The following is a 25,011-nucleotide window of genomic DNA, read 5'->3' as shown; positions in this document are numbered from 1 at the left end:
GGTCATCATTGCAGAACTACTATTGCTTCTATAGCAGCCAGTTTAAAATTTCAAATGTTATTCTCTTAATTTTACAATGAAATATTAATTTTGTGTAATCAAATGTGTTTTGTTTTTCTTTTTTCTTAATTGAGGGTAGCATTGGGGAGGGGTGATCACAGTTGACGGGAAAAAAAGTCAATTTAAAAATCACAGTATGCAAAACTTAATGCATATGTCACTGACAATGCTACTTGAAAATCCTGAAAATCATGAATCACCAGGTATAATGCTTCGTTTCATGAAGGGCAAAGAACAAAAAGTTGCATTAAGTGTCAAAGGAATGAGGTGCTTCACAGATCACGCTAAAAAATATGGACATTTCATGCATCGCAAGGAAATAAAAAGTGGCTTTCAAGGGTAACAAAAATATCCAGTGGGAATCTTTTAGTTAAAATGTTTTACAAAGCATAATATGATTCTTGTTTTAAGGCATTTGAAATGTGGGGGAAGAAGTCAGCAACTTTTATCTACAATAAATAAAATCCACCAACATTTGATTTCTGATTCCAATTTTTTCTCCAATTTTTAAATCAAATTTGTTTTTAAATGCCTTCTATTAAACTTAAAAAATGAACTATACATTGAACAAAAATTTAACTATACTCAGTTACACACATAAACACTCATTCACATACCCTACCAAATGGCTGAATTATTGATAACTACACTTTTGCTTTTATATTCAAGTATCTTCATGTTTTATTACGACAGATAAACTATAAAGATTATAATAAAGCACAAACAATTTGTACCAAATACACAAAGGATCTAATCCATTTAACATGTATTTTCTTTATAATGTATATTGCATAACATTTAATATGACATAAAATTGTATAACATGAAAGACATAATGGAGAAAACAAAATGAATTATGTAGATCCCACCCATCCAGCAAGTTCTTTTTTTTTTTTTTTTTCAATTTACACAGCAATAGTACTAGTAGACTTCAGACTTTTAAATGCAGTTAATGATTTTTTTAAGTAAGATTTCTCTGATCCCAAATACTGCAGAGTTTTTAGTCACTTTGAGAATAAAAACGTGTTAGTTCTACTGGTCCAGATTTGCATTAGTTGAAGTACATCAGATTTGTCCTTGCTGTCATGCTGATAGGAAGGTATGCTCCTAGGTTTCTCTTCTGTTGATGAATCTGGAAATATGTTACAATATTCCTTCAGAAGATATCCATCGTTTTAATTCATCAATATGTTTCTAAATAAAGATTATCATTAAACTGTAAAAAAAAACAAGGCAGCAAAGCTGTCAAATGTACAGACAAAAAACAGAAAATAAAGATACAAAAAAAGGACATTTTGTCAATTTTGATGCAATAATAAATAATGCTTATAATAGCACTGTCAGTCAACACTGAATTTTAATCCTGCACAACAGTTCAAATGGTCAATAACATGAGCGGACCCAGAGATATTTTCTGACAGTATTCCAAAGTATCTATTTTGATCCATCCTCCATTTTGATGGTCTTCCAACAGAAAAAAAATAGATACCAGTCAATATAAACTTAATAACCTGACTGTCCTCCGGAAGACCCAGAAGATGGTCTCAATCCACCCCTTCAATAAGATTACAGTTTCAGGACCATGAGAGTTCAAATTCACATGATGAAAGTCTCAATATTTGAAAAATGATGACAGTGCATAAAATAATATTACATAACATAATGTTTAAAGACATAAAAAACAATCCAACTGCTTATGTGGAAATACAGAAATGTCAGGGCCTCAGGCAGATGAGAATTAAAAGTCACAAATGCAAGTGTTTGAGAAAAAATTATAAAGGAAAACATAACAAAACTAGAAAAGCGCTCCGAGAGTGCAGACCTCTGCCAAGGCAGCAATTGTTGATTATTATTGATTATTGTCCTCTTTGACCCACTTCTGACAGTTCCTGAAAATTTCATCAAAATCGGTCCATAACTTTTTGAGTTATGTTGATGACAGACAAACAGGGGTGAAAATATAACCTCCTTGGCAGAGGTAAATATAATTCCAATGAAGCTGCTATTCAAACTTTTCATCTTTGAGTTTGATATATATATATATATATATTAAAAACTTATTTGCAATTTTAAACAAAATTTACCTGCATAATTATCACTGCTTCCTTATTATTAATCTAGCAGAGAACTTAACCTTTGGGAGTTTACAGGGAAATATCAACAAGTGTGCTTTATGTAATCTCATTTAATGGCCAATTAATTAGGCAAATGACTTTCTAACACTGAAATTAGCTAAGTGATACCCAAGGGAAATTTACAGACTGACCCTCTCAAAGGTCTTTCAGGCCCATAAGTAACAACTTAAGAAAAGCACAAAACAATAATGCACAAAATAGGAGACTACCAATTCTGATGCAATAATACATTATGTTTAACTGCACAGTCAACATCAAATTTTAATTTTGCACAATAGGTAACACCGACGAAAGTAAAATCATAAGGCTTCAGGCCCATCAGAGTTAAAGTTTATACTTAGAAAGTGCCAGAATGAGAAAAATGAAAATTTCACACAAAATTGCATAAAATTCAATAATAAATTAAAGGTCACAGTAAATTGCCAGTATATGACTTCCTATTTAAGTTCAATAGTAACTATGGATCTATCTTTGCCAGTTTTGGAGATAAAAGGGAATAAAAATTTGCAAAGTTCAGTTCATGATAAAAAGTAGGTCAAAGGTCAACGTCAAGGTCAGAGTAAATTGCCTCTAATGACTTCCTATTCAAGTTCAATTGTAACTATGGACCTATCTCTGCCAGTTTTGGAGATTAAACGGAACAAAAATTTGCAAAGTTCAGTTCATGGTGAAAAGTAGGTCAAAGGTCAATTTCAAGGTCACATCTAGATTCCAAGTAAATGACTTCCTATTCAACTTAAATAATAACTATTGACCACCTCTGCCAGTTTTGGAGATATAAGGGACTAAATGTTACAATTCCGAGTTACAATAATGTGCCACCACAAAGTACTTTTTAATACAGCATAACACGAAAACCCTTTGAAATACAAAAAAAACCGGCGACCACTCTCAGTGTTGGGCTTTACATGCTCTACAAAATGCAAAAAAGAACGGGTCGCTAGCATTAACGGTTCCCGCCGAATTAAGACAGTTTTCAGTTTCGGTATCTTATGGCCGCTACTCCCGAGAAAATGCACCAATTGACCCCAAATTCATGGAGATGAAAGATGACCCAAAGGGTAACACTTTCCAATATAATTATTGGTTAAGTCTGTGTAGTGTCTGAATAACAGTGCAAATAATATTTTTTTCGTAAAAAATTTCATTTTTTTGAAAATTTTGGCCCGTTTGACCTTGAAATAAAGGTCAAAGGTCAAATCCAAGGGCATATTTGAAATCTACACATATGACTTTTGGAAAGCCGTCTGGAGAAATTTTTCCCATAATTCCTTCCGTAGGGTAGATAATTGGCATTGAATTTTCAAAAATTTTGACAAGGGTGCATTGCAACGAGCGTCACGCCCAGGTCAATGCACCGACTGAGACAAAAAAACCTGGGGGTTCAAGTTGAGGTTATATGTGACCTAAATCCAAGAGATGGGGACAGGGGTCCTTGTGGTCTAGGAGGAGAAGCGGTAACGGTGACTTGTATCCGGCGCCAGTACGCGGAGCCGGCGGAGCCAACGGAGCCGGCGGAGCCGGACGAGACAGGTCGGGACTAAAACCATGAGTACCGCCAGCGTACACGCTGGTGGTACTAATGATAACCCAATTGACCTGGCTTTCTAATTTGAACTGCATGCCAATCCTAAAATTCATACTCATAAGTTAAATATAATAATAAGTAACACAGTTTCTTTTCATAATGTTTGCAGTAGCAGTGCAAAAAGATTATTGCCAATTTTGATGTAACATTACATAATAAATTATAGAATAATTATCACCAATTTTTGATTATTGACTATAAATAGCATGGACATGTAGAAAATTTGATTATCATTCGGCTTCATGTTCATGGGAGCTCCGAGTCCCACAATGAATTTGCCAAAAAGATAATGAATATTTCACTAAAATGTATAACTTCCAGAAAAAGAAGCCAATTAGACTGCTTTTCCAACTCGGGCTGCATTTTAGTCCTGTGTTTCTTTTTTGAAAGTCTGACAATCATAAGTAACACAGTTTTCCCATAATGGTCATCATGGCAGCAGCACTAAAAATTGTGTTTTCTCCTATTTTGATGCAACATTACATAATGCTTAATGGCATAATACATCAATTTTTAATAATAAAATATACGTGTCATGGATTTTCAGAAAAATGTGACTAGCATGGGTCTTCAAGCCCGTGGAGGTTCTAAGTCGCACCTTGAAAATGCCAGCATGTGAAAAATTAAATTTTCATAAAAAACTGTTTAACTGCCAGAAAAAATTACCAAACAGACTGCATTGCCTACTGAAGCTGTATTTTAGTCCCATTTTTCTTTCCTGTAAGTTTGAGAACAGTAAGTGACATGATTTTCCTTAAATGGTCATCATGGGAGCAGTGCCCAAAATAGGGGTTTCTTCAAATTTTGATGCAACATTACATGTTTAACAGCATAATGACCATCAATTTTTAATTATGAAATATTAGTATCACAGATATTCAGAAAATGTGACTAGTAAAAGGTCTTCAGGCCCATGGAATTTCAGTCACATCTTGAAAATACCAAAATGTAAACAAGACAGCACTGTTCAGAAATGGGTTTATTTCCGTTTTTAACACTTTTTTAACATAAAAAAAAATAAACATTTTACTGCTATTTTTATATGACCAACTAAGAAAATTGATGAGATGGGAAAAGTATCAATAGAACAGTGTTAAAGGTCCAATTTCCTCCATTCTGAGATTCTGAACATAGTGGATGATTGAATCTGACAAACTGCAATGATATGAGTTTATTTCCATTTTTGACACTTTATTACACAATACATGATAACAAGTTTACCATCATTTTTACACAATCAACTAACAATGTTGTAAAGATGCAGGAAATATCAAACAAACACTTTTATCTTATTAGTAAAATAATAAGACTGTTAACATGCCTAAGAATTGAATCTGAGGAAATGTGAAAAAACAGTACAACTTCTAAAATAATGGCCCGATTATACTGATTTTTGAACTCAACCTGCGTTTTAGTAAGATTGACCACTCCTGTGAGTATAATGACAATTGGCCAATCTGTTTTTCTTATATTGTGTTATCAATGTTGCCTATATGTTGAAAAAAGTGAAAAAACAGCATAACTTCCCTAAAAATGGCCGGATCATGCTGATTTTTTAACATGACCTGCGTATTATTAATATTCATCAGTTTTGTAAGTTTCAAGCCAAAAAGTAAAATGGTTTTCCACTTGGTGTTATAATAATGCTAAAAAAAGTGAAAAAACAGCATAACTTCCCTAAAAATGGCCCGATCATGCTGATTTTCGAACTTGACCTGCGTATTATGAATATTCATCAGTTCTGTAAATTTGAATGCAAAATGTAAAACAGTATTCCACTTATCGTGTTATCACTGAGTGCACGGCGACAACGGCGACAACGGCGACAGCGACGACAGACGCAGGTGACGGCTAAATGTACAGACACATCTGTGTCTGTACATAAAAATAATAAAATTAACCCAACTGCAGGAATCATTTGTAAATTACATGTAGTAAGAAAACATGCATCTTTTTCATACTGCCCAATGGAAATCCTGATATATGTCTTTAACTGTCTTGATAAATAAATAAATCTTACAAGAAGCAGTTTTACCTTAGCTGTCAACTGTGGTAACATATGGTTTGAAGTTTGTTTGTTACTCTGATCTCCATGACAACAGGTCCAGATGTTCGTCTGCAAACACATCAAAGATGGTGACCAGAGCCTCAGCAACCATCCACAATTTCTGGTCCTTGGTCACTACTTCCTCAGAAATGTGCCAAAATTCTGAAAGAAAGATTAACTCACCAGCAAAACTGTCAAATATACAGACACCATACAGCAACATTTCAACATTAGCACTAGTTTCAAAAATTCTATAAGCAATCAAAGTGCTCTCTTTAACAACAGGTAAAAGAAACAAATGTTTTTTCACTCTTCACAGACTCTGTTGGTTTTCTGATCATCAGTACAAACTTTAATGTCAGAAAGCTTTCAATATTTTAAGTTTTTATCAACTAGACAAAACAGTTCATTTAACACTGGTACTATTCCCTGTGAGTAAATCGTTAACTTAACCATCGTTGACGTACATGTATATTTCTGGGGTACCTTGTAGGTGTGTTTCCATCTCTGTAGTAATGGTGTGGTGGCTCACTGATATTACAGCTGCTATCAACAAAAAGTGTTTTCCTGGCCTATTGGCACACTACCCTGAGAGACAAAAATTAACACTAGGGATAAATTATGTTTGAAACAGAAAAGCTGGCAAAAATGCAGTCATGAAAAGTAAAATAATTGCACATGCGCACACAATAAAGGGATAATATCTCTTCGCATGAGATCTATATATTTCACAATTAAAACATTGTGAACAACTTATAGAAATATAATATATTGTTTTACCACAAAAACGGCAGTTATAGCTATTATTCTGATATTTAAGCTTGTCTTTAGACCACGTGACCTCCATTGATGGCTATACTCTCTTATAATCTCTTAAAAGATTATAACCAAAAAACACAAACTTTTCTAGAAAAAAAAAGAGGGATTCACTTTGAATGTAAAAATGGATTCATTAACCATTGGTAAATATTTGAAAATTGTTGTTATCTCCAGGAAAATTCACTTTTTGGCCAAAACGCCAGCAAAACTGTCAAATATTATCCCTTTTAAAAAGGTCTATTCTTGCTCCTTTTTGAAAGTAACATGCCTTGGTGGAGTAAATGCAAAAACTGTCAAATATTATCCCTTTAAAAAAAGTCCATTCTTACTCCTTTTTGAAAGTAACATACCTTGGTAGAGTTAATGAATAAAGTTTTAATACCTATAACTGAACTAAATTTTTTATAAATTTCTTAACCTAAACAGGCCCAGTAGCCAGGGGGTATGTGGGGTCTCTTTTTGCTGGGAAAATGTTTCCTCTGAGCAAAATTTTATCTAGGTACACAATGACTGGATGGTAAAAGGTCCATTTTTTTCAGAAAAAGAACCCCCCTTTTGAAACTGCTGGTTGCTGAAAGACTCATCACAACATCTACAGAACCAGCCTGACATGTGTGACAAATACAAACTAACTGATAAAGTCACTTCTTGTCTTTTAACAAGCTAGATGTAGCTTGATGGTGTCATGGTACATGTTTACCAATGCTTAGTGAAGTAATAACAGATAATTATATGCAGTGGGTTGTGCAGATAACATCTTTAAATTATGGCATCTGAAGTATTGGAGAGAAATGACTTCAACCAATCAGATATGTCCACTGTAACCAGCAGTTAACATCATCCAATAGAATGACTGTATTCAAGATTTTAAACAGGAGGTTCCTAATACAACTTCTTGCATTGCTCAGTACAAAAACTGGGTGCCTTGGTAATGTTGACAACAAGTTCATACAGAATCCAAATGTATATTCTTATGGTGCTCCGAGAGTTGAATTGTGAACACAATTACAGTATTGGAAAGGACATATCAAGCCTTGATAAGTCTTACACCTTATCCAAGTGACCGACTGGCTCACAGCAAAATGTAAGACAGGAGCTGTCTGGAAAAGGAACGAAAAACAAAAAAGGGGAATTATGTGAAAAGAAACCTTGGAATAGGGAATCCATGTAATCTTTCAGTGATTAATCATCTCATGAAATTCAAGAAAATAATTATACTGGAGAAAAACCTTACAAGTGTAGATTCTGTGACAAGACTTTTATACCACCAATTAACATTCTTTCAGCATTCAGTAAAAATGTGCACGGAAGAGAGACCTTACAAGTGTAGATTCTGTGACAAAACATTTACTCAAAAAGGCCATTGCACTGTGCATGAAAGAATTCATACTGGAGACAAACCTTACAAGTGTAGATTCTGTGACAAGAATTTTATTCATAAAGGCTATTGCACTGTGCATGAAAGAATTCATACTGGAGACAAACCTTACAAGTGCAGATTCTGTGACAAAACTTTTAAAGACAAAAAATCTTGCGTATGTCATGAGAGAATTCACACAGGAGAGAGACCTTTTAAGTGTAGATTCTGTGACAAAACTTTTACTCAAAAAGGCCATTGCACTGTGCATGAAAGAATTCATACTGGAGACAAACCTCACAAGTGCAGATTCTGTGACAAAACTTTTAAAGACAAAACTTCTTGCATATGTCATGAGAGGATTCACATAGGAGAGAGACCTTTTAAGTGTAGATTCTGTTACAAAACTTTTACTCAAAAAGGCCATTGCATTGTGCATGAAAGAATTCATACCGGAGAGAAACCTTACAAGTGTGGATTCTGTCATAAAACTTTTAAAGAGAAAAAAAATTGTATATATCATGAGAGAATTCACACAGGAGAGAAACCTTTTAAGTGTGTATTCTGTGACAAAACTTTTACTCAAAAAAGCCATTGCATTGTGCATGAAAGAATTCATACTGGAGAGAGACCTTTCAAGTGTAGATTCTGTGACAAAACTTTTAAAGACAAAAAAAATTCTATATATCATGAGAGAATTCACACAGGAGAGAAACCATTTAAGTGTAGATTTTGTGACAAAACTTTTAAAGACAAAAAATCTTGCGTATGTCATGAGAGAATTCACACAGGAGAGAAACCTTTTATGTGTAGATTCTGTGACAAAACTTTTACTCAAAAAGGCCACTGCACTGAGCATGAAAGAATTCACAGTGGAGACAAACCTTACAAGTGCAGATTCTGTGACAAAACTTTTAAAGACAAAACTTCTTGCACATATCATGAGAGAATTCACACAGGAGAGAAACCTTTTAAATGTAGATTCTGTGACAAAACTTTTACTCAAAAAGGCCATTGCACTGTGCATGAAAGAATTCATGGAGACGGATGAAATAAGTAATGTGGAAATTATGCCAGGTTACATGTCAATCCTCCCACGCACTGGTACATCCCTGCACCAATACTTCTCCTCACCGATACTCCCCCACAATTACAGATATACTGAGGGGCAGTATCGGTGTGGGTAAGTATCGGTGCGGGGGAGTATCGGTGTGGGGTCGTAATGATGTGCATAATACCAAAAATTACTAAGGGGATTATCGGTGCGGGGGAGTATCGGTGCAGGGGGTATCGACATGACCCCTTATGCCATAACCCATCATACAAATGAATAAGAGAACATCACCATTATTACTGACAATGATGTCTATGAAATACTTACTGGCATAAAAAAAGACCACGCCAGGTGTCATCACATCAATCATAAAAAATCCTTTCTACAGCTCTCAATGATATATTCAGATGACAAAAACAGAAAACAAACTCTTACCTTATAACTTTGCTATTTTTGGACATCTTAAGAACAATCAAATGTAACTGCTTCAATTTATCAATAATTATCACTTTTATATTGTGTAGGTTCCAACCATTATCTTCCATGATCAGACACATTATCTATGATAGATCATCTATAATAAAAGAACTGTACTTGGTCAAATACAGGATATTATGCTAGAAAATCCCTCTTTTCTATCTTTATTGTTGAAAACAGAACATGAAATAGTGTTTCATTTTCAAAGGATTTACATTTACAAGATGAAAAGAATTTAAATTATTTCATTTTTAATGTATGAAATTTATATATCCTATGATTTAGAGGGAATAAAGAGTTGTAAAAGGAACATCTTTTTGTTTATTCAACAAAATATCAAACTCCAAATGAATATTTGATAAAACCAGACATAGAAGACAGCACTTATAACAGACTTCAAAAAATAGATTCAATGACAGATAGGCAAGTCAGATATTGAGAGTTTAAAATCTCAAAAAAGAAAGTAAAATGAAAAAAAACAGGAATTATCCCTGAAGATGTAAATCTATATGCTTCGTCTAAAAGAAGTCAATGTTTTATCACTGTTCCCAGGTTTTCTGACCAGCCATCAACAAGTCACTACTGTGTCAGCACAATTTCAATATTTTAATTTATCAACTGAACACAATTCCACCTAACATTCTGTATCAGTGGGTCAGAGACATTTAATAATTCACAGGCAATTTCTGTAACTTCACATGATAACTTTTTATTGTACATGTAGTCCGTAAAGAGGTAAAGAAAGCTTGTTGATTTTTCTGATTAAAATCAGAATAATCAACAAGTTTATTTGTATAAGACAATAAATTCATGAAGCCATTGTCTTGGTTTGATTCCCCACATATCGTTAGTATGTAACTGAGCAAGCAACAAGTGAACATTAAATGAATGACACTGGTTATAAATATTTTTGGATTTTCTCATAGCGATTTACATGTAAATATTTTGACCACAAATCAAGTAAGTAGTATTATCCAACACAAACGCATACAACGGTGTCCGTATTTTGAGCCTGTTTGTAATTTTTATCAATGTTAAATTTGCGCTGTTCCAGACAAGTGAACCATAAGTAATGCTGAACTGTAGTCATCAAAAGAAATTTTAGCATAATAATAATAATAAATTAATAAACATATATGTCAATGAATCAAAATATCAAAACATGAAAAATTCAGTAGTTAAGATAATAGGCTAACCCAGTGGCAGATTTAGAGGGGGGGGGGGGGGGTGGGGGGGTCAGGGGGTTGAACCCACTCCCTTGGGTCTCTGAAAAATAAAATACAAACCCAAAAACTAGCTTTTTTAGCTACAAAAATCTGTTGATCAAAATTTCATGTCTGATCATAGGTAATAATTGATATCATATATAAACTTAGCATTGATATAAAATCCAGGGGCGGATGCAGAGCTATTTACTGAGTCTTCAAAATTATCTTTATTGATTCATCCTCAAATTTTGATTGTCTCCCATTAGAAAAAATTATATACCCGTCAATTTAAACTTGAAAATGTGACCGTCTTCCGGAAGACCCAGAAGACGGCCTGAATCCGCCCCTGAAATCTAAAAAAGTACAAATATTACCCGCTGACAGTGACCTCTGTATTGTGGCCAACTGATGACCCCATCACTAATGGTTAGTTTACCTGAGTGTCCCTAGTGCTGTCTTCCTGACTTGTTAACAACTGACCACTAAGTGAAGGCCTTGGGTTGCGGACCAGGGTGGTCACTAGAGATGCGGTGGACTCTGGTGTTGATGGAACGCACCCCCCCCCCCCCCCCCCGCTTCCGCCCCTTGCTCAGGGCTGACGCAGTTGATTGTGAGGGAATCAACTGCCCCCCCCCACCCCCCACCCCCAGCACACACCCCGGCTCCTGCTATGTGTCATGGATCACGCTAAATAATAGAATGTTTGACGCATCTCGGGTAAATAAAAAAGTTGCTTTCATGGGTTACAAATATACCCTATGGATTACAAATACACCCTAATTTGTTTGAAAATTCATAATCAGAGCGAATGATTCTTCAATAAATTGACTGGTTAGACTGACGGAACGCATTCGTCCCATGCTCAGGGGTGACGCAGTTGGTTGTGAAAGGGTTAAGTGCCCCCTCCTCCCGTCTCGCTCCTATTCTTCTCACCCTGAGTGTCAAAGATAACTTGAAACAAACATCTACACTACTATGACATACCCTTGTCGTTTCCAGTTACTCGAAACCGCAAGGGTTAATTGCTATTAAGATCTGTAGTTCAGGGTGCGGCTCCTACACCTGCGTGTCAAAACTATCGTTGGCTGGTTCATCTTCTGCCGGGAGTTGAACAGTTAACGTGGTCAACAAATCGTTAGGGAGAGACCGATGGCATAGAGAATTATCAAGTTGTCTGCAAAGTGCTACACAGAGAAACTGCAAAAGTGTGCTATTTTTACACTCGTTTCAAAGATTGTAATAGACTTTGATTATAACAGCTCCACGCTTTCTTTTTATTATGCTGTTCAATGCATACCTCTCTCTCTCTCGTCCGCCTCTCCCTAAAATGTTCCACTCCAGAAAAAATCAATAATGCTATGGGAGAATTGTACAGGCAATTGACCTACATTCTCCACTGCAGTTATTGGCGCTAGTTTAACAATGTTATGACTTGGACGTGATAACGTGATTCACGCCTGTGATATGAAGGTTTATAATTTATGTAAATGAATTAATAAACAGGGCGTGTCGATCAAATGATTGGAAATTTGTGAGGGTAAAGGGACATCGTCATTTATAAAAGTAATAAAAACTGTAAATGACTCAAAACCATAAAAAATGCATTTTTTTTCTTATATGCAAATTAGATTGCCTGTAGTAATATAAGGCTGTCCGGAAGTGATGTCCACATCAGAGATTTCAAATAGCGGTGATCATGATCACCTAAGCTATCTTAAATTTTATTATTTGATAAAAATAATACATATTTGAAGCTACCAAATGTAATTTACCGAAAGAAATAAAGCAACTTTCCTTTCATAATAAAACATTTCTTGACCCGCCCTTCGGCAGAATTTTGTAACAGCTAGAAGGCTGAGAAGGGCTTCTTGACGAGAGCCCCGGTGTACGCCCCCTCCCTCCCCTCGAGAGGTACTGTAAAGATCACTTTTATTAATATTTTCCAGCGAATAGGAAATTTGATTTTTTTTTATAGATATAAATAACTCATATTCCTATGCTTTTATTGCATTTTGCCTGTGGCTCTACTGATTTTGAGCGAGAGAGAGAATTTGTTTAACGTTAAATCGCAAGGATGTGGTATTTAACTGTTATGAAATTTCCATAACTTTCATGTCCATATTGAATTATCAATTCATCAATAAGATTTAGCTAACAAGATTATTCGAATAATAAAGAAATTGAGAAAAAAAATCAAATTCAAGGAAGATTGCATTTTTAATTTTCCACGCAATCCAAATGCAATAATTTACCAGTTGACTTCATTTTGGTTATTCAACTGAAAGCGTACTCATTTTTTCCGTTTCTAAAAATAAAATGTGTCACTGATATCTTAAATTTTTTTACTACAGGTAGAGATTTAGCAGTTACCTGTGTCCAGTCTCGTGAAAATTAACCTGACATTAATATATGGAATAGATAAGCGTGTTAATCGTGGTGCAACACAAATAAAAAGCGAACGCGGTAAAAATTCAGTCATGGTTGTCGTGAGACACTACCTACCGCCAGTCTTATTCAAAATATGGTAGAATCTACCTCGACAAAGAGAGAAGACACTCATCGTGTCACCTTAAAACAAAGCTGTTTGATAGTTGACGCGGTTATAAAACATTGGATGTAAAACAGTAGAAGAGGACAATTTTATTCTGATATTTAGGACATAATGACTGTAAAACGTCTTGGATTTGTTTCGTTTAGCATGTTGAAATGTTTAATTCATATTACTACAATAACTTATTCTTTGTAGGGGGTGGGGGTGGAGAGAATTTATTATCTAAAAAGTTATACACACATTTACCAGCCCCACTTCAGACTTCCCATAGATTTTTTAATGTTTTAACCTTTTTTTTTTTTTTTTGGGGGGGGGGAATAAAAGTGAGATGCACGCCCCCCCCCCCCCCCCCCCCCCCCTTAGATCTGGCATTGAGAACGTTGCCAATCATGAAAATATGTGGATTATATTTGGCGTTTCGTTTTGGCGTAGGACACTAATAGAAAAACGCACCGTACCTTACGCGTTGGTAGCACACCTTACAAGTAATACTACATCTTAGATATTTATGAACAATTTAATTCTACATTTGTATTATAGAAGGATCTTGTAACTCGGATCTGTAGTTGAGGAACAAAAAACACCAAGAAAAGTGCATTAAAATGCCTTTGTCGGCATTTTTAGAAAAATAAAATTAAAATTCGCTTGTTTTGGCCTACAATTAAAAGCTGTCAACGGCTTGTCACACCTAGCACATTATCATCATTTTTGTGGAAGACGTCGCAATCATGTTGAGACAGAACAGACGCCAGAATATCACCCTGTATAATAATGATTATTTCTTATTTATTGATAAGATATTGATAACCCAGTGGGTTGAAGTTCTAGATAAAATATTAAGAGCACTACAATAATAATAAGATACATTTTAATGAATTTAAGGTTTCATTCTATTTCGTTCTATGTAGATCAATCCAACTCTGCTGAATGCAATCAGTTTAACAGATTAACACACCTCCTCTTGTTTCTAACTTTCTCGTATAATCACCACCTTTTCTGTATTCTACCAAACGCCAGGCGGAGGCGTTACAATTTGAAATATCAATTCCCGAAGAAAAAAAAATTTGATACGAATGGAATTTCATTTCTTTTATTACATAAAATATGTTAATTGAGTGCTGTATGTGAAATAATCATGTGATGTATGATATATGTTGAAATCTTGTATATGTCAATATTGACAGCATGAAATGACAGGAGGATATTGGGGAGGTAGAATAAAACTGTTATAACTTGTGTATGACAGTACAGACGGGCGTTATGATAACTGGTTGTATGATGCAAAGTGAAAAAATATCAATTTGAATAAAATGCTTCGTCAAAATATAGGCATAGCGTATCTTCACGACGTTTGTGCTGACGTGCTTAAATATTGCACGGATTTTCCTGGGATAAGTGGTATTTTTCTCCAACTAATCAACCCTTCTTTCCTACCACTGGCTAAAATTCTGTAAAAGTCTTGGATAATTTAACAAATGCCTTTGTTATCATAACATGGTTCCACGCACGCGCACACACACACACACACACACACACACACACACACACATATTCGCAAGTTTATCTGTCATTGTGAAGGTAAATGAAGACTACAACATCGTACATTCAGATATGATCACAGGATTTAAAGTTTATAAAGTTTTGTCTGCTGATTCCAGCAGATGGCGCCATAGTACGATCAGGTCGGTCACATATACTATTAGGGAGGTCAGGTCACACCGCTCACGCGGTCGAAAACGGGAAAAAATCTAACCTCGCTGTTTGTTTTCCATCATAACTTCCAACATTTTGGTCCTATGATAAATATGAAAATATATCTTAAAAGTGCATTGAATGGGCTTTCTTACAATATGTGTAACAATGCATCATTTCTCTGTTGTAAGCCCCTAGCCACGAAAATGCTGTGAGAAATCGCTGGTGATTTCACTTCCTCGTTTGGTTCCCACTATTTACGAATTTTGCTCAACATGCGCGTTTCGCGCCATTTTTCTAAAAGCTCCGTACGGCGTCCTGGATGTTATTTCCTCGTATTTAGACACATATTCATGAGGAGAATGAATCAAGCGTTCGAGTGAGGGGTTACAGAAGTTTACTCAACCGAAAACAGCAACCAAAACTAGCTTGTAAAGTTTTTAATCGTGTTTTAGAGTTAGAATAACGAATTTCTGAAAGTTCTGTAACCCCTACCTAAATTTTTTAACTAATTCTCGGTTCAAATCAGTTTTTTATTTATCATTTTTTGGTAAGATAGAGCCGTAACAGCCGTTTGAAAATCAGTGACTTTCATCTTACCGCAAACAAAATGGCGGACGCACCAAGCTGTTCTGCTGATGAAAAAGCAACTGCACTTTTCAGCACCCAAAGAGGATCAAGATATCAGAATATCTAATCAGAAAATCTTTGAATTGTTCACGAAACCCAATGATATTGATAAAACGTCTGCAATTCAAGAATATAGAGTTTATTTTATTTTTCAAACAAAGTATGAAATTACATGTACATGTACGTACGATATTGATGGGGCTAATGCTTTTTTTTTGCCTTTGAACTCGTTAGTGAACATAAAAAGGGGAATCTTAATTAAAATCATGGAGATATGCCATAACTCTAGAATGGTTTATGACAGTCAAACAAAAGTGAACAAAAGAAGTATTTATTTATTTTTTCTTAACAACAACAAAAAAAAAGAGGAAAATTCCTAAAACTGCCATTACGTTATGACAGTCTCTCCAAAAATATCGCTGGTTTTTGTATTACCTACCTGCTATGATGTCCAATATCAATTAAAAATTTCTGGCAAAATTATAACTTACCAAAATCGGATATTATTTATTTTCATTGTGCATTCTGGCATTTTTTACTAGTTAAACCTTAAAATCGTATATGCAATTGTCATTGTAATATTGGTTGCCATGGCAACAGTAACAGAGTATTTGTTTACTATTTAACTTAAATTCATAAACTGAGTACCAAGAGTGTTTCCCACTTCATATTCAGTTTAGAAATTCATGATAATGTGTAAAAAATTATTCAAACTGTTACCATAGCAACAGCTATCATAATGACGATTTCCATAGCAACAGATACATTAGAAGCTATTATTTTTTATTTTAGTGATGGCACATTAATTAGCATCATTTTCATCCAAAAGTAGCCTTTGGGCAGTGATGCTGAAGCCTTAGGTTGAAAAATAAAAAAAAATTGTATCGATCGCTATTGATATTTAACAATGGTTGCCATGGAAATAATGGATAAATTACAGAAAATTGTATCTTGTCAGATTCTTCTTGGCATAGTGTAACTTTCCAGAAAATTTCAAATGGATATTTTACTCCATTCAAAAGTTATGGCAATTTTGTTTAATTGATTGGGAAATTAGGTGACACTTTTGGTTTCCACTGTTACATATGCTTGCATACAAGACTTTTTCAAAATTTTGTGGCCGACTAGCATTCTTTTAAATTTAATAACTTTTGATTGGCTTGCTTGATTTTCAAAAAATAAAATGTTTTGGAAAGCTCATGAATTGCTCTATCAGATGAGACCATTTTGGCTGATATTTATGTTACTATCAAAGTTGACCTGACCTCCCTACATACTAAACTCTGTTCAGATAAAAACGTGCATTTGATCATAACCAGTGACGTAAATGTTTCATTGTGGGGGGTGTTAGGGTATGGGTTTAATTTTATCAATGGCGTGTTTTGAAATATATCAAACACAAATACATCCTTTGAGTTTTTATTGCAGTAAATTGTCAATGAAGGTTCACCTAACAGATAATGATGATAATTGAGTAAACAATGTGTCCAAAATATCCTGCCTCCTCCCCCATGAATCATATGTAACCAACACTCCAGAAAGAGATGTCACGTCTTCATCAGTTCTGAGTGACCAGGGAGTGGATGCGTGGCGGTCCAGATACTAAGTATACGAATATATCAGTTTCAACCGATTTAGTACAACGTTTTAAGATATTTATATTAGGTATTTGATGATAACTTATTTGTGATTCATTTTTGATGCCTGAATGCTTAGTTTTGGAAATACCCCAATATTTTCCCCATTTTGCTTCCTCCACATTTTCGCCAGCTATTCATATCTCATATGCTCTTCATGTTAATTGAACTTCGTTAGTAGATATAGTCGTAGGAGTAAACGTTTTGTGTGTATTTTTCTCATTCTTTTTGAGAAGGAGAGAGATAGTATATGCAGGAAAATAGGTAGTTATAAAACTTGTTTGCAAATATCTTTAAGAAAATATATTCCTCTATCCAGTAAAGAGTGAAGTAATTTTTCTTCAATCAGCAGCTTAATATTGAAATAGTTTACCTTTACCTCCAATATTTTGATATCTAATAGAACATTCATCATTACTCACCTGGATAGCCTCATTCTCTGATTTCAATATTAAGTTGTTGATTGAAGAAAGTTACTTCATTCTTAGAAGATAAAACAGCTGATAATATTCTTCTCTGATTTGTCCAGTTTAAATTTATTACATATTGGTAATATTACATCGAATAATATTGCTTTTGCTAATGTCTTGTGAGCTATACTTTTTAAAATGTGTTCTTTTATCCAATAAAAATTAATGACAAATTGGGAATATTACACTAAATAATATTTTTTGCTGGTGTCAATTTTTCATTTCTTGTTCTTAATTACTTTGAGTTCAGCATATAAAATAATATCACTCTCTTCAAAAACATGGGTTTTCATTTCTTGTTCTTAATTACTTTGAGTTCAGCATATAAAATAATATCACTCTCTTCAAAAACATGGGTTTTAATTTCAATTCAAAGGCATATGGTGCGCGTTACACCTTTACCTAGAAAATAACATACTGTATACCTTGTACTTTGATGATTTGTTGTTAAAATTTCTACGAAAATTAAATGACTTTATGCTTTATTGCTTTGAACTGTTCTGGATACCGTGTACCTTGGTGACTTATTGCTAATTTATTATTATTTTTTCAATTTAATGACTTTATGGGTCGAATCGCTATTAACTGTTCTGATTATTGTATGCCTTGGTGATATATTGTTGAAATTTCTAGGAAAATTAAATGTTAGCTTCATATGGGACTATGTGCCTTTGCTTTACTTTAAACGCTCAGAGAAAAGATTAGAAAACTTAATTTCATAAGCTTGTTTTTGTTAATGATCCAATTTTCTGATGTCTAGGTTCGTAGTATGTACACTATGACTTTCGTAAAATATAACTGGACGATGATGTCTCTTAAACAAATCTAGATTCTGTGTAAAGACGAAAGAATTATTGATGCTATTTTTCAAAATCTGCTCAACTTTGAAAAACTTACTTTTTTTTATTAGATCGATCGGTAGGTGCAAAAATGTTTTCTCTTTACATGTGCTATGTGAGATTAATTTTTGTTCAGTTCCTTGCAAAACATTTGTCACAAGAGTTATAGAATTGCTCATGATTTTAGGTATTTAGTTATTGAAATAATTCTTATAATATCGTATGGTTAGAAACAGAAAAAAATCAACGTCGGATCTGGAACATTTAAATGTAGTCAAAATGTGAAATTCTAGGGAATTTGTAGCATTATGTGTACTTGATAATGTTAGTCCAGTGTGGGTTTCCTTTTCGATTTTTTCTGATGTTAAAGGTGGGATGGATACCAGATACGGCGTTGTTTTTAAAGGAAAAAGTCTTTTCCGAAATATTTTCTTTAATATCAAACATAAGATCAAACATAAAAAGTTTAGTTGATAGTTTTATTTGTAAAATCAAATAGATTGAATTTGTTACATTTTTAGTGAATTCTAATGAGGATCTCAATAACTTGGTTGATACCATTATATTCAAACCTTCAAAACTTAAAAAAAATCACAATTGTAGTCGCACAAACTGATGTTTTAAGATGGTATTTTAAGATGTATATTTATGCATGCATATATGGAATGGAAATTTGTTTTGGTCTTAATAAAGAAATACCAAAATTATGCAATGCGTTGTTGTATTTTCATGTTCATTGGTACCCACGGGTTGGGGTTTACTTTACTGCTCGCGCACTTGGATACAACCGAGTAATTCCAAAAGTCTTTTTAAAAATTTTCTTTGGTTACTATAAGAAGAAAGTCTACCTGGGGAGAGTGGGTGGGAACAGTTAGAGGAGTAGGTAACGCGCTTGCCTCTCAGACAGAAGGTTGCAGGTTCGATTCCTGGCGCCACTGGGTCCCACCAAATTACCTTTTACTAAAATAAATCCAAATAAAGAATTTCGACTTCTACAAAACAGTGCTACGAACACTGTATAGTAAGAGGAGTCAGTGGTTCTGTAGTTAAGAAAAATAACTTCTATTTAGTTCATAAAACAATATTGCACATTTATTATTGCATAAATGAATACAAAAAGTAACAGCGTTGTTTTCACAAAATATTACAAAACTTAAAATATATTTTTTCTACAATAATGGCAATTTCATAAAACGTACTATGAAATTTGAATTAAGCTTTTACATACAAACAAAAATGATTATCTAGCTAACTAGTGTGCAACATAACGAGATTCTATGCATTTTTGGAAAATTATCCAAATACAAAAAATTATAATAACGTTTGTCTAAATTCACTGGTGTGAATGGTAAAGAAAATTCAATATGCATATAACCTCATCCTATCACGACACATGTACCCACATGCAAGCACTATGTCGTCTTGCTGATACTCGCACATAAAACGAAAATTGGTGTTCAAATATAATCAAATTATGTAAGATTCCTGGTTGTTTAGTTCATCGATAAATATTGTCATGTCCAAAATCAACGTGTTTTCTTAATTCCTAAAATATGTACCTCATGGCACAACTTTGAGCGAAAACTGAAATTTATACAGCATGCGAATCAGAAACGTCATATGACGTGTCCAAATTACAAGCTTATTTCAACCATAGCCATTTCAAAGAAAACGGAAAAGAATACGTAAATATCAGTTTACTTGAAATACACACTTACTAAGACAATGCTAATAAACCTAAGACTGGTCTCCAGTATTAAGTGATCTAGCGACACTCAGCAGTATAATTCAACAGGACATGCAGGACTAACATATGAGAAGTTATCTTTAATCACCCTTTAAACTCGACCAAAGAATAAACTATAAAAATACTGAGTACAATGCCAACCTTTAACAGAGCGCTGATCTAAACACTTTTGGATATTTTTTTATACTGAGAGAATGGCAATTATTCATATTTGTTTAAAGAATTTTCAAAGAATTGGCTAAATAACTGCTAGCCAAAATCTCAGTAAATTTACGAAAAATGTTTCTTTAGTTTTTCACCCCTTGCTATAAAATTCGCTTTAAATTGCATCAAATTCTATTTTGGAAGTATTGACAGAAATTGACAGTCTTAAAAACTTCATCGAGTACTCATTCTAAAAAATCGGCTTTGTGACAGCTAAAATGATTGATTTGACTTTGTCAAGAATTTTTCGAAAATTCAGAATGTTAAAGTTTCTGATTAATGTCAGTCCTATATAGACCCCTTAATGTAGAAAATATTCCGAAATAAAATATTTTCTGTAACACAACGATTTTCCTTTGTAACCTACCACTGGTGCAATAACAAATGCACATTAATTTCGGGAAATTTTCAACTCCTTGGTTTCGTTTCTAAAACCAGGGTGAATTTTGACCCCTCCCCTCATTGAAACACGAAGTTTATTTTATATGCGTCACAATCGCATATTCAAACTTAAATAAGAAAGATCGTTTCAAGACAGTTCTGCAATACTAATGACACATTCTGCCAGTTTGATAATGCTGCAATTTCTGAAGCATAATTATTCAAATTACAGCGTATTATTGATTTTTGGTGGATGCACATCTCGCTCTTTTTTTCTTCCGAAGAGCAACTGAACACACACTGCAACTTCCAGACGCTTTCTAAAGCATTAGACCGAGTTCACAACCAGTTGAACCACCGTCTATCTAGTCCGTGGATCAAATATGGCGCGTACTTGACAATATAACTTGACGACTTGACAATATAACAATAACTTCCAAAGACTTCCAAAAATGCATTTTACACGGTTGGAATGTTTTCTTTCTTTCCAAAACTAAACATCACCAAAATAAATACTAGAATTCAATTTTAAATAAATAATTGTTCACGGAGAACTGCCAAATTGCAGATTTGTCCTCACAAATATGTTACCATCAAAAAGAAAACCGGTCGTCCTACATGTGCATTGTTGTTTACGTTGCAACACCTACACGGAAATAAACCACTACTACATGTACGTGTAGCAAAGTACTCTTCCTGAACACTACTTTGAAATAGTTTTAAAATAACTACAGCCGATTCACAACCCAAACCAAACATTACACTTCATATTAAGTTTCAACCCTGCAAATTTACTAGCAGGCAAACTCTGACAAGCGACATGTAATCTTGACATGGATGCAGCCGCTGTGGAACACGAGTCTGACGTCATTGATGGAGAACGTATTCAATCTTCTCGTGCACGGTTGAGTCACTGAAATTAAACAAAAACCACCTTTACAAATCAATGTATAAGGGTTGATTAAATAAAGCAAGTTTTAATTTTACGGCAACCGATTTCGATTCTTATAGTAATATTCAACAAACCACTTTTCAACTTTTAAATTAGAGGAATATATATATATATATACTGAGCTGACACGTTCTATGTAATCATGTACTTTCAAACAATATAATTTCTATTCTTTTACACCGTGTACACACTGTAACGTGACAACATTCTGTGTCTTTAGAATTACACGTCAGTGGTGCTACTAAAAAGATAGTGACCCTCGCATTACGTATAAAGTGAAATTTTACAAATAAATACATGACAGGAGGGTAATAAAAACAACATTTATGAGATATTAGAAAGTAGAACAACATAGTCACGACATGTGCACATTGGCGGGTAGGGATTTGCTGAGGTGGATTTTCATTTTTTTTAAAAACAAATTAGGACTTAAGAATGAAGTTACCTGCCAAGATCTCCTTACATTAATTAAGACGGAAGACGCGTTCACTGCTGGGGCAAATCTCTCACCACCCGTTTTCTGGCAAATGCATTCCATCTGAAAATATTAACAGAAAATAAACTATTTACAATTTGAATAAACAAGTTGAATTTGGATTTTTAAGGGGAAAATATTGTTGACGTCAAGAAAAAATGTCGACATGATGCCTTATTTGCAAATTGCACCATTTTTTGGTTAATATCGTTAACGCCAAATAACCAATGTTATCTTCCATCATCTATACAGTACTTACAACAGATCGATGGCAATTTCAGTCCCAGATTTCCGACCATTTCGTGAAAATTGTGGCAATGAGACACAAGGCTTTCTCCTCCATTTTCTACTGACCTCGGTCCTTTCTGAACACCTCTCACCAAAATACTCACCTAGATTACATAATAATATATTCTAGACCACCTTCTGTACAGGTGCCTCGATTTCAACTTTAGCCTATGTTATATGACAGAGCAACCGGCCCCGCCCCATGAGAAAAGAAAATTACCCCACCCCACCCCTAACGCACAATCACAAATGAAGATATTCAGTAATGAAATACAACGTCATGAGCTGTATCCATTTACCCGAATAGATCTGAGTAGGACAGAAATAGAGGAAATTATAAGTTGAGGAAGGCATGAATTAATGTAGTCAGGCCCGTAGCCAGCAATTTCAAAAGGGGGGTTCTTTTTCTGAAAAAGTGGACCTTTTTTCCATAAAAACTTCATGAACCTACATCAAATTTTACCCAGAGTGGACCTATTCCCACCAAAAGGGGTGGTTCTTTCGAACCCCACGACCCCCCCCCCCCCAATAAAATGCAATAAAGTACTGTAAAAGACTAGAAATTGTATTGTTGTAATAAAAAATGCAGACACCTTACAAAGGGCAACAGATGGGAATGAATTTTGATGATACTGTATGAAATATAAAATCTGATGAAGAAATGTTAGGATAGGACTTTTTGAATGAATGTTTCAGTTGAAGTTGACACAACATAATAAGGGAAAAAGCATAGAATTTCAGTCTGTTTATAAAATTGTTTAACCAACTGGTTTTATCCAGGATTTTAATAGCATTTTTTAATGAAAAATTAGTTTTTATCAAATTCAATATATTTTAAGCCTAAACAAGCATAATTTGCCATGATTATCCATGAAACTTTGTCTTCTTTTACAAACTGGTATTCAATATTTAAAAACTTGAACAAAAGGGTCAGTAAAAGAAAAAGAAAATTCAGAAAATACTCAAGGTAGATTTTATTGTCACAGATCAGTGAAGTTATTTTAAAAAATGTCTATTTAAAAGTGAATGAGATCATTAATGGCAGCATTTATTTAAAAAAGATACTTTATGAGATTCTGGTCACATTTTTTGCACTGTAGCAATGTATTAAATACTAAGGCAGTGTATTTGGTTATATAAAAACACCTCTGATCCATAAGAAATTTAAAAGGACAAAGTTCAACACAAAATATTTTAATAATTTTTATATTATTTCTTTAAATCATAAACATGGTATAGTTCTGCAATAGGGGTATGAGGCCTCCATGAGTCTGTCCTTGCACTATTTCTGGAATTTCATCACTTAGTGAAAGGTTCCACTGGCACCAGAGCACTGAGTTTTTTTAAAACTTAACAAGCTGTCTTCTCCTGCCTGTGAGCATCCTCTCCAGCCTCATTTGCTGAGAAAAGTAGGCAGTGGCCATACACACAAACTGCCTTCAGTGTCTGGAACACAAACAAGTCCTCCACCAGTGCCACTCCTACCAGAGCAGCCCAGTTGTACACAGCGCTATCACTCAGTTCTCTGCCATACACAATGGTGAGAAATACTGCCCCAGCCATGGAGACACCCAGCAAAATAAATGCTGGATAGATCAAAAAGCGGGGCAACTTTCCGCCATGGTTTCTGTTGCCAATCATTTCCAGTGACTTCAGTTCAGTGTATGGCACCTCATCTGATGGTTCTGGAACAGATTGTGTGGAAATGAATTATTGCCAAAAGTATGTGGAAGTTTTACTAAAAATTGAAGCAGGGTAATATTACCCCTGCTTAACACCATAATTTAATTTTAATAAAGGCAAGGAAGCTTATGTTGAAATCAATGTTCTAATTATATGTATCTTCAAAATGTAAGCTGATGGGTTACATGTACATGAAATTGCATTATCCTTTTTTTTACACATTTATTCTTTTTTTTTTAATAATTAACTGAAATGACAGACTTGATACCAGAATGGACAATTACCTTCCCAAATATTTTAATTATTTTAAATACTTTTAGTTAATATTGCTACAGTATCTGGTGCACTGGCAAGCTGTGGAGTTCCTTCTTTAGCTCAATGTTTCAAAACATTATATAAACTTGAATAAATGATTTGAAGTTTGGAAGTTTGGCTAAATGAACCATTGCAAAATTAATTAAAGAATATAAAGATATGAAAAACTGATGTATCAGACATTTGTTCCAATTTGAAAATCTTGAAAGGGTCTTGGGTCTTGAACTGTTCACAAAATGCCAACTGTTGGTGCTACAATATTTTTTTACACCTGACAATTACCTTTCTCTACATCAACTGCCACATGTTCAGATGCCTGCTTTGGTAGCTCATCATTGTCTTTTGTCTGGCTGTTGTCTAAATTTGCATCATAAAAGGGAAATGTAAAAATTATTTGTTTAA

The 25,011-nt window shown here is 34.2% G+C and overlaps 3 protein-coding genes and 1 long non-coding RNA gene across 6 annotated transcripts in view; 2 read left to right on the top strand and 2 right to left on the bottom strand.

Annotated features, from left to right (window-relative positions):
- The window catches only part of LOC147761812 (uncharacterized), a 271,082-nt gene that overhangs the window by 121,282 nt on the left and 124,789 nt on the right, over positions 1-25,011 (top strand). The window lies entirely within an intron of this gene.
- The window catches only part of LOC106158690 (HEAT repeat-containing protein 3-like), a 117,452-nt gene that overhangs the window by 75,388 nt on the left and 17,053 nt on the right, over positions 1-25,011 (bottom strand). Inside the window, exon 1 of one of the 2 annotated variants that reach the window (XM_087013732.1) lies at positions 11,182-11,292. The exons of the other annotated variant lie outside the window; for it this stretch is intronic. The gene's annotated coding sequence lies outside the window, so the exon portion shown is untranslated. Of the gene's footprint in view, positions 1-11,181; positions 11,293-25,011 lie in introns of those variants that run through there. 2 annotated transcript variants of the gene reach the window in all.
- Positions 1-25,011, bottom strand: part of LOC106162470 (uncharacterized) — a 75,789-nt gene that overhangs the window by 48,148 nt on the left and 2,630 nt on the right. Inside the window, exons 4-5 of one of the 2 annotated variants that reach the window (XM_087013693.1) lie at positions 24,892-24,966; positions 23,571-24,296 (exon numbers count right to left, since the gene is read on the bottom strand). In XM_087013693.1, the coding sequence (XP_086869819.1) occupies positions 23,962-24,296; positions 24,892-24,966 (410 nt within the window). In that variant the 3' untranslated portion in view covers positions 23,571-23,961. Of the gene's footprint in view, positions 1-23,570; positions 24,297-24,891; positions 24,967-25,011 lie in introns of those variants that run through there. The other variant, XM_087013692.1, reaches the window with a different exon arrangement.
- LOC106172543 (uncharacterized) lies at positions 7,539-9,847 on the top strand. Its single transcript, XM_087013688.1, has one exon. It carries the CDS (start codon positions 7,843-7,845, stop codon positions 9,055-9,057), a length of 1,215 nt encoding a protein of 404 aa, XP_086869814.1. The 5' UTR covers positions 7,539-7,842; the 3' UTR covers positions 9,058-9,847.

Source organism: Lingula anatina, chromosome 5 (genome assembly GCF_051362555.1).
Source record: "Lingula anatina isolate TDL-2025a chromosome 5, LinAna3.0, whole genome shotgun sequence".
Taxonomy (NCBI): Eukaryota; Metazoa; Brachiopoda; class Lingulata; order Lingulida; family Lingulidae; genus Lingula; species Lingula anatina.
This window is presented reverse-complemented; position numbering and strand designations above follow the sequence as displayed.

What these genes read in the sequence shown, in the direction of transcription:
- LOC106172543 (XM_087013688.1), top strand. Translation starts at nt 7,843, where the DNA reads ATGAAATTCAAGAAAATAATTATACTGGAGAAAAACCTTACAAGTGTA.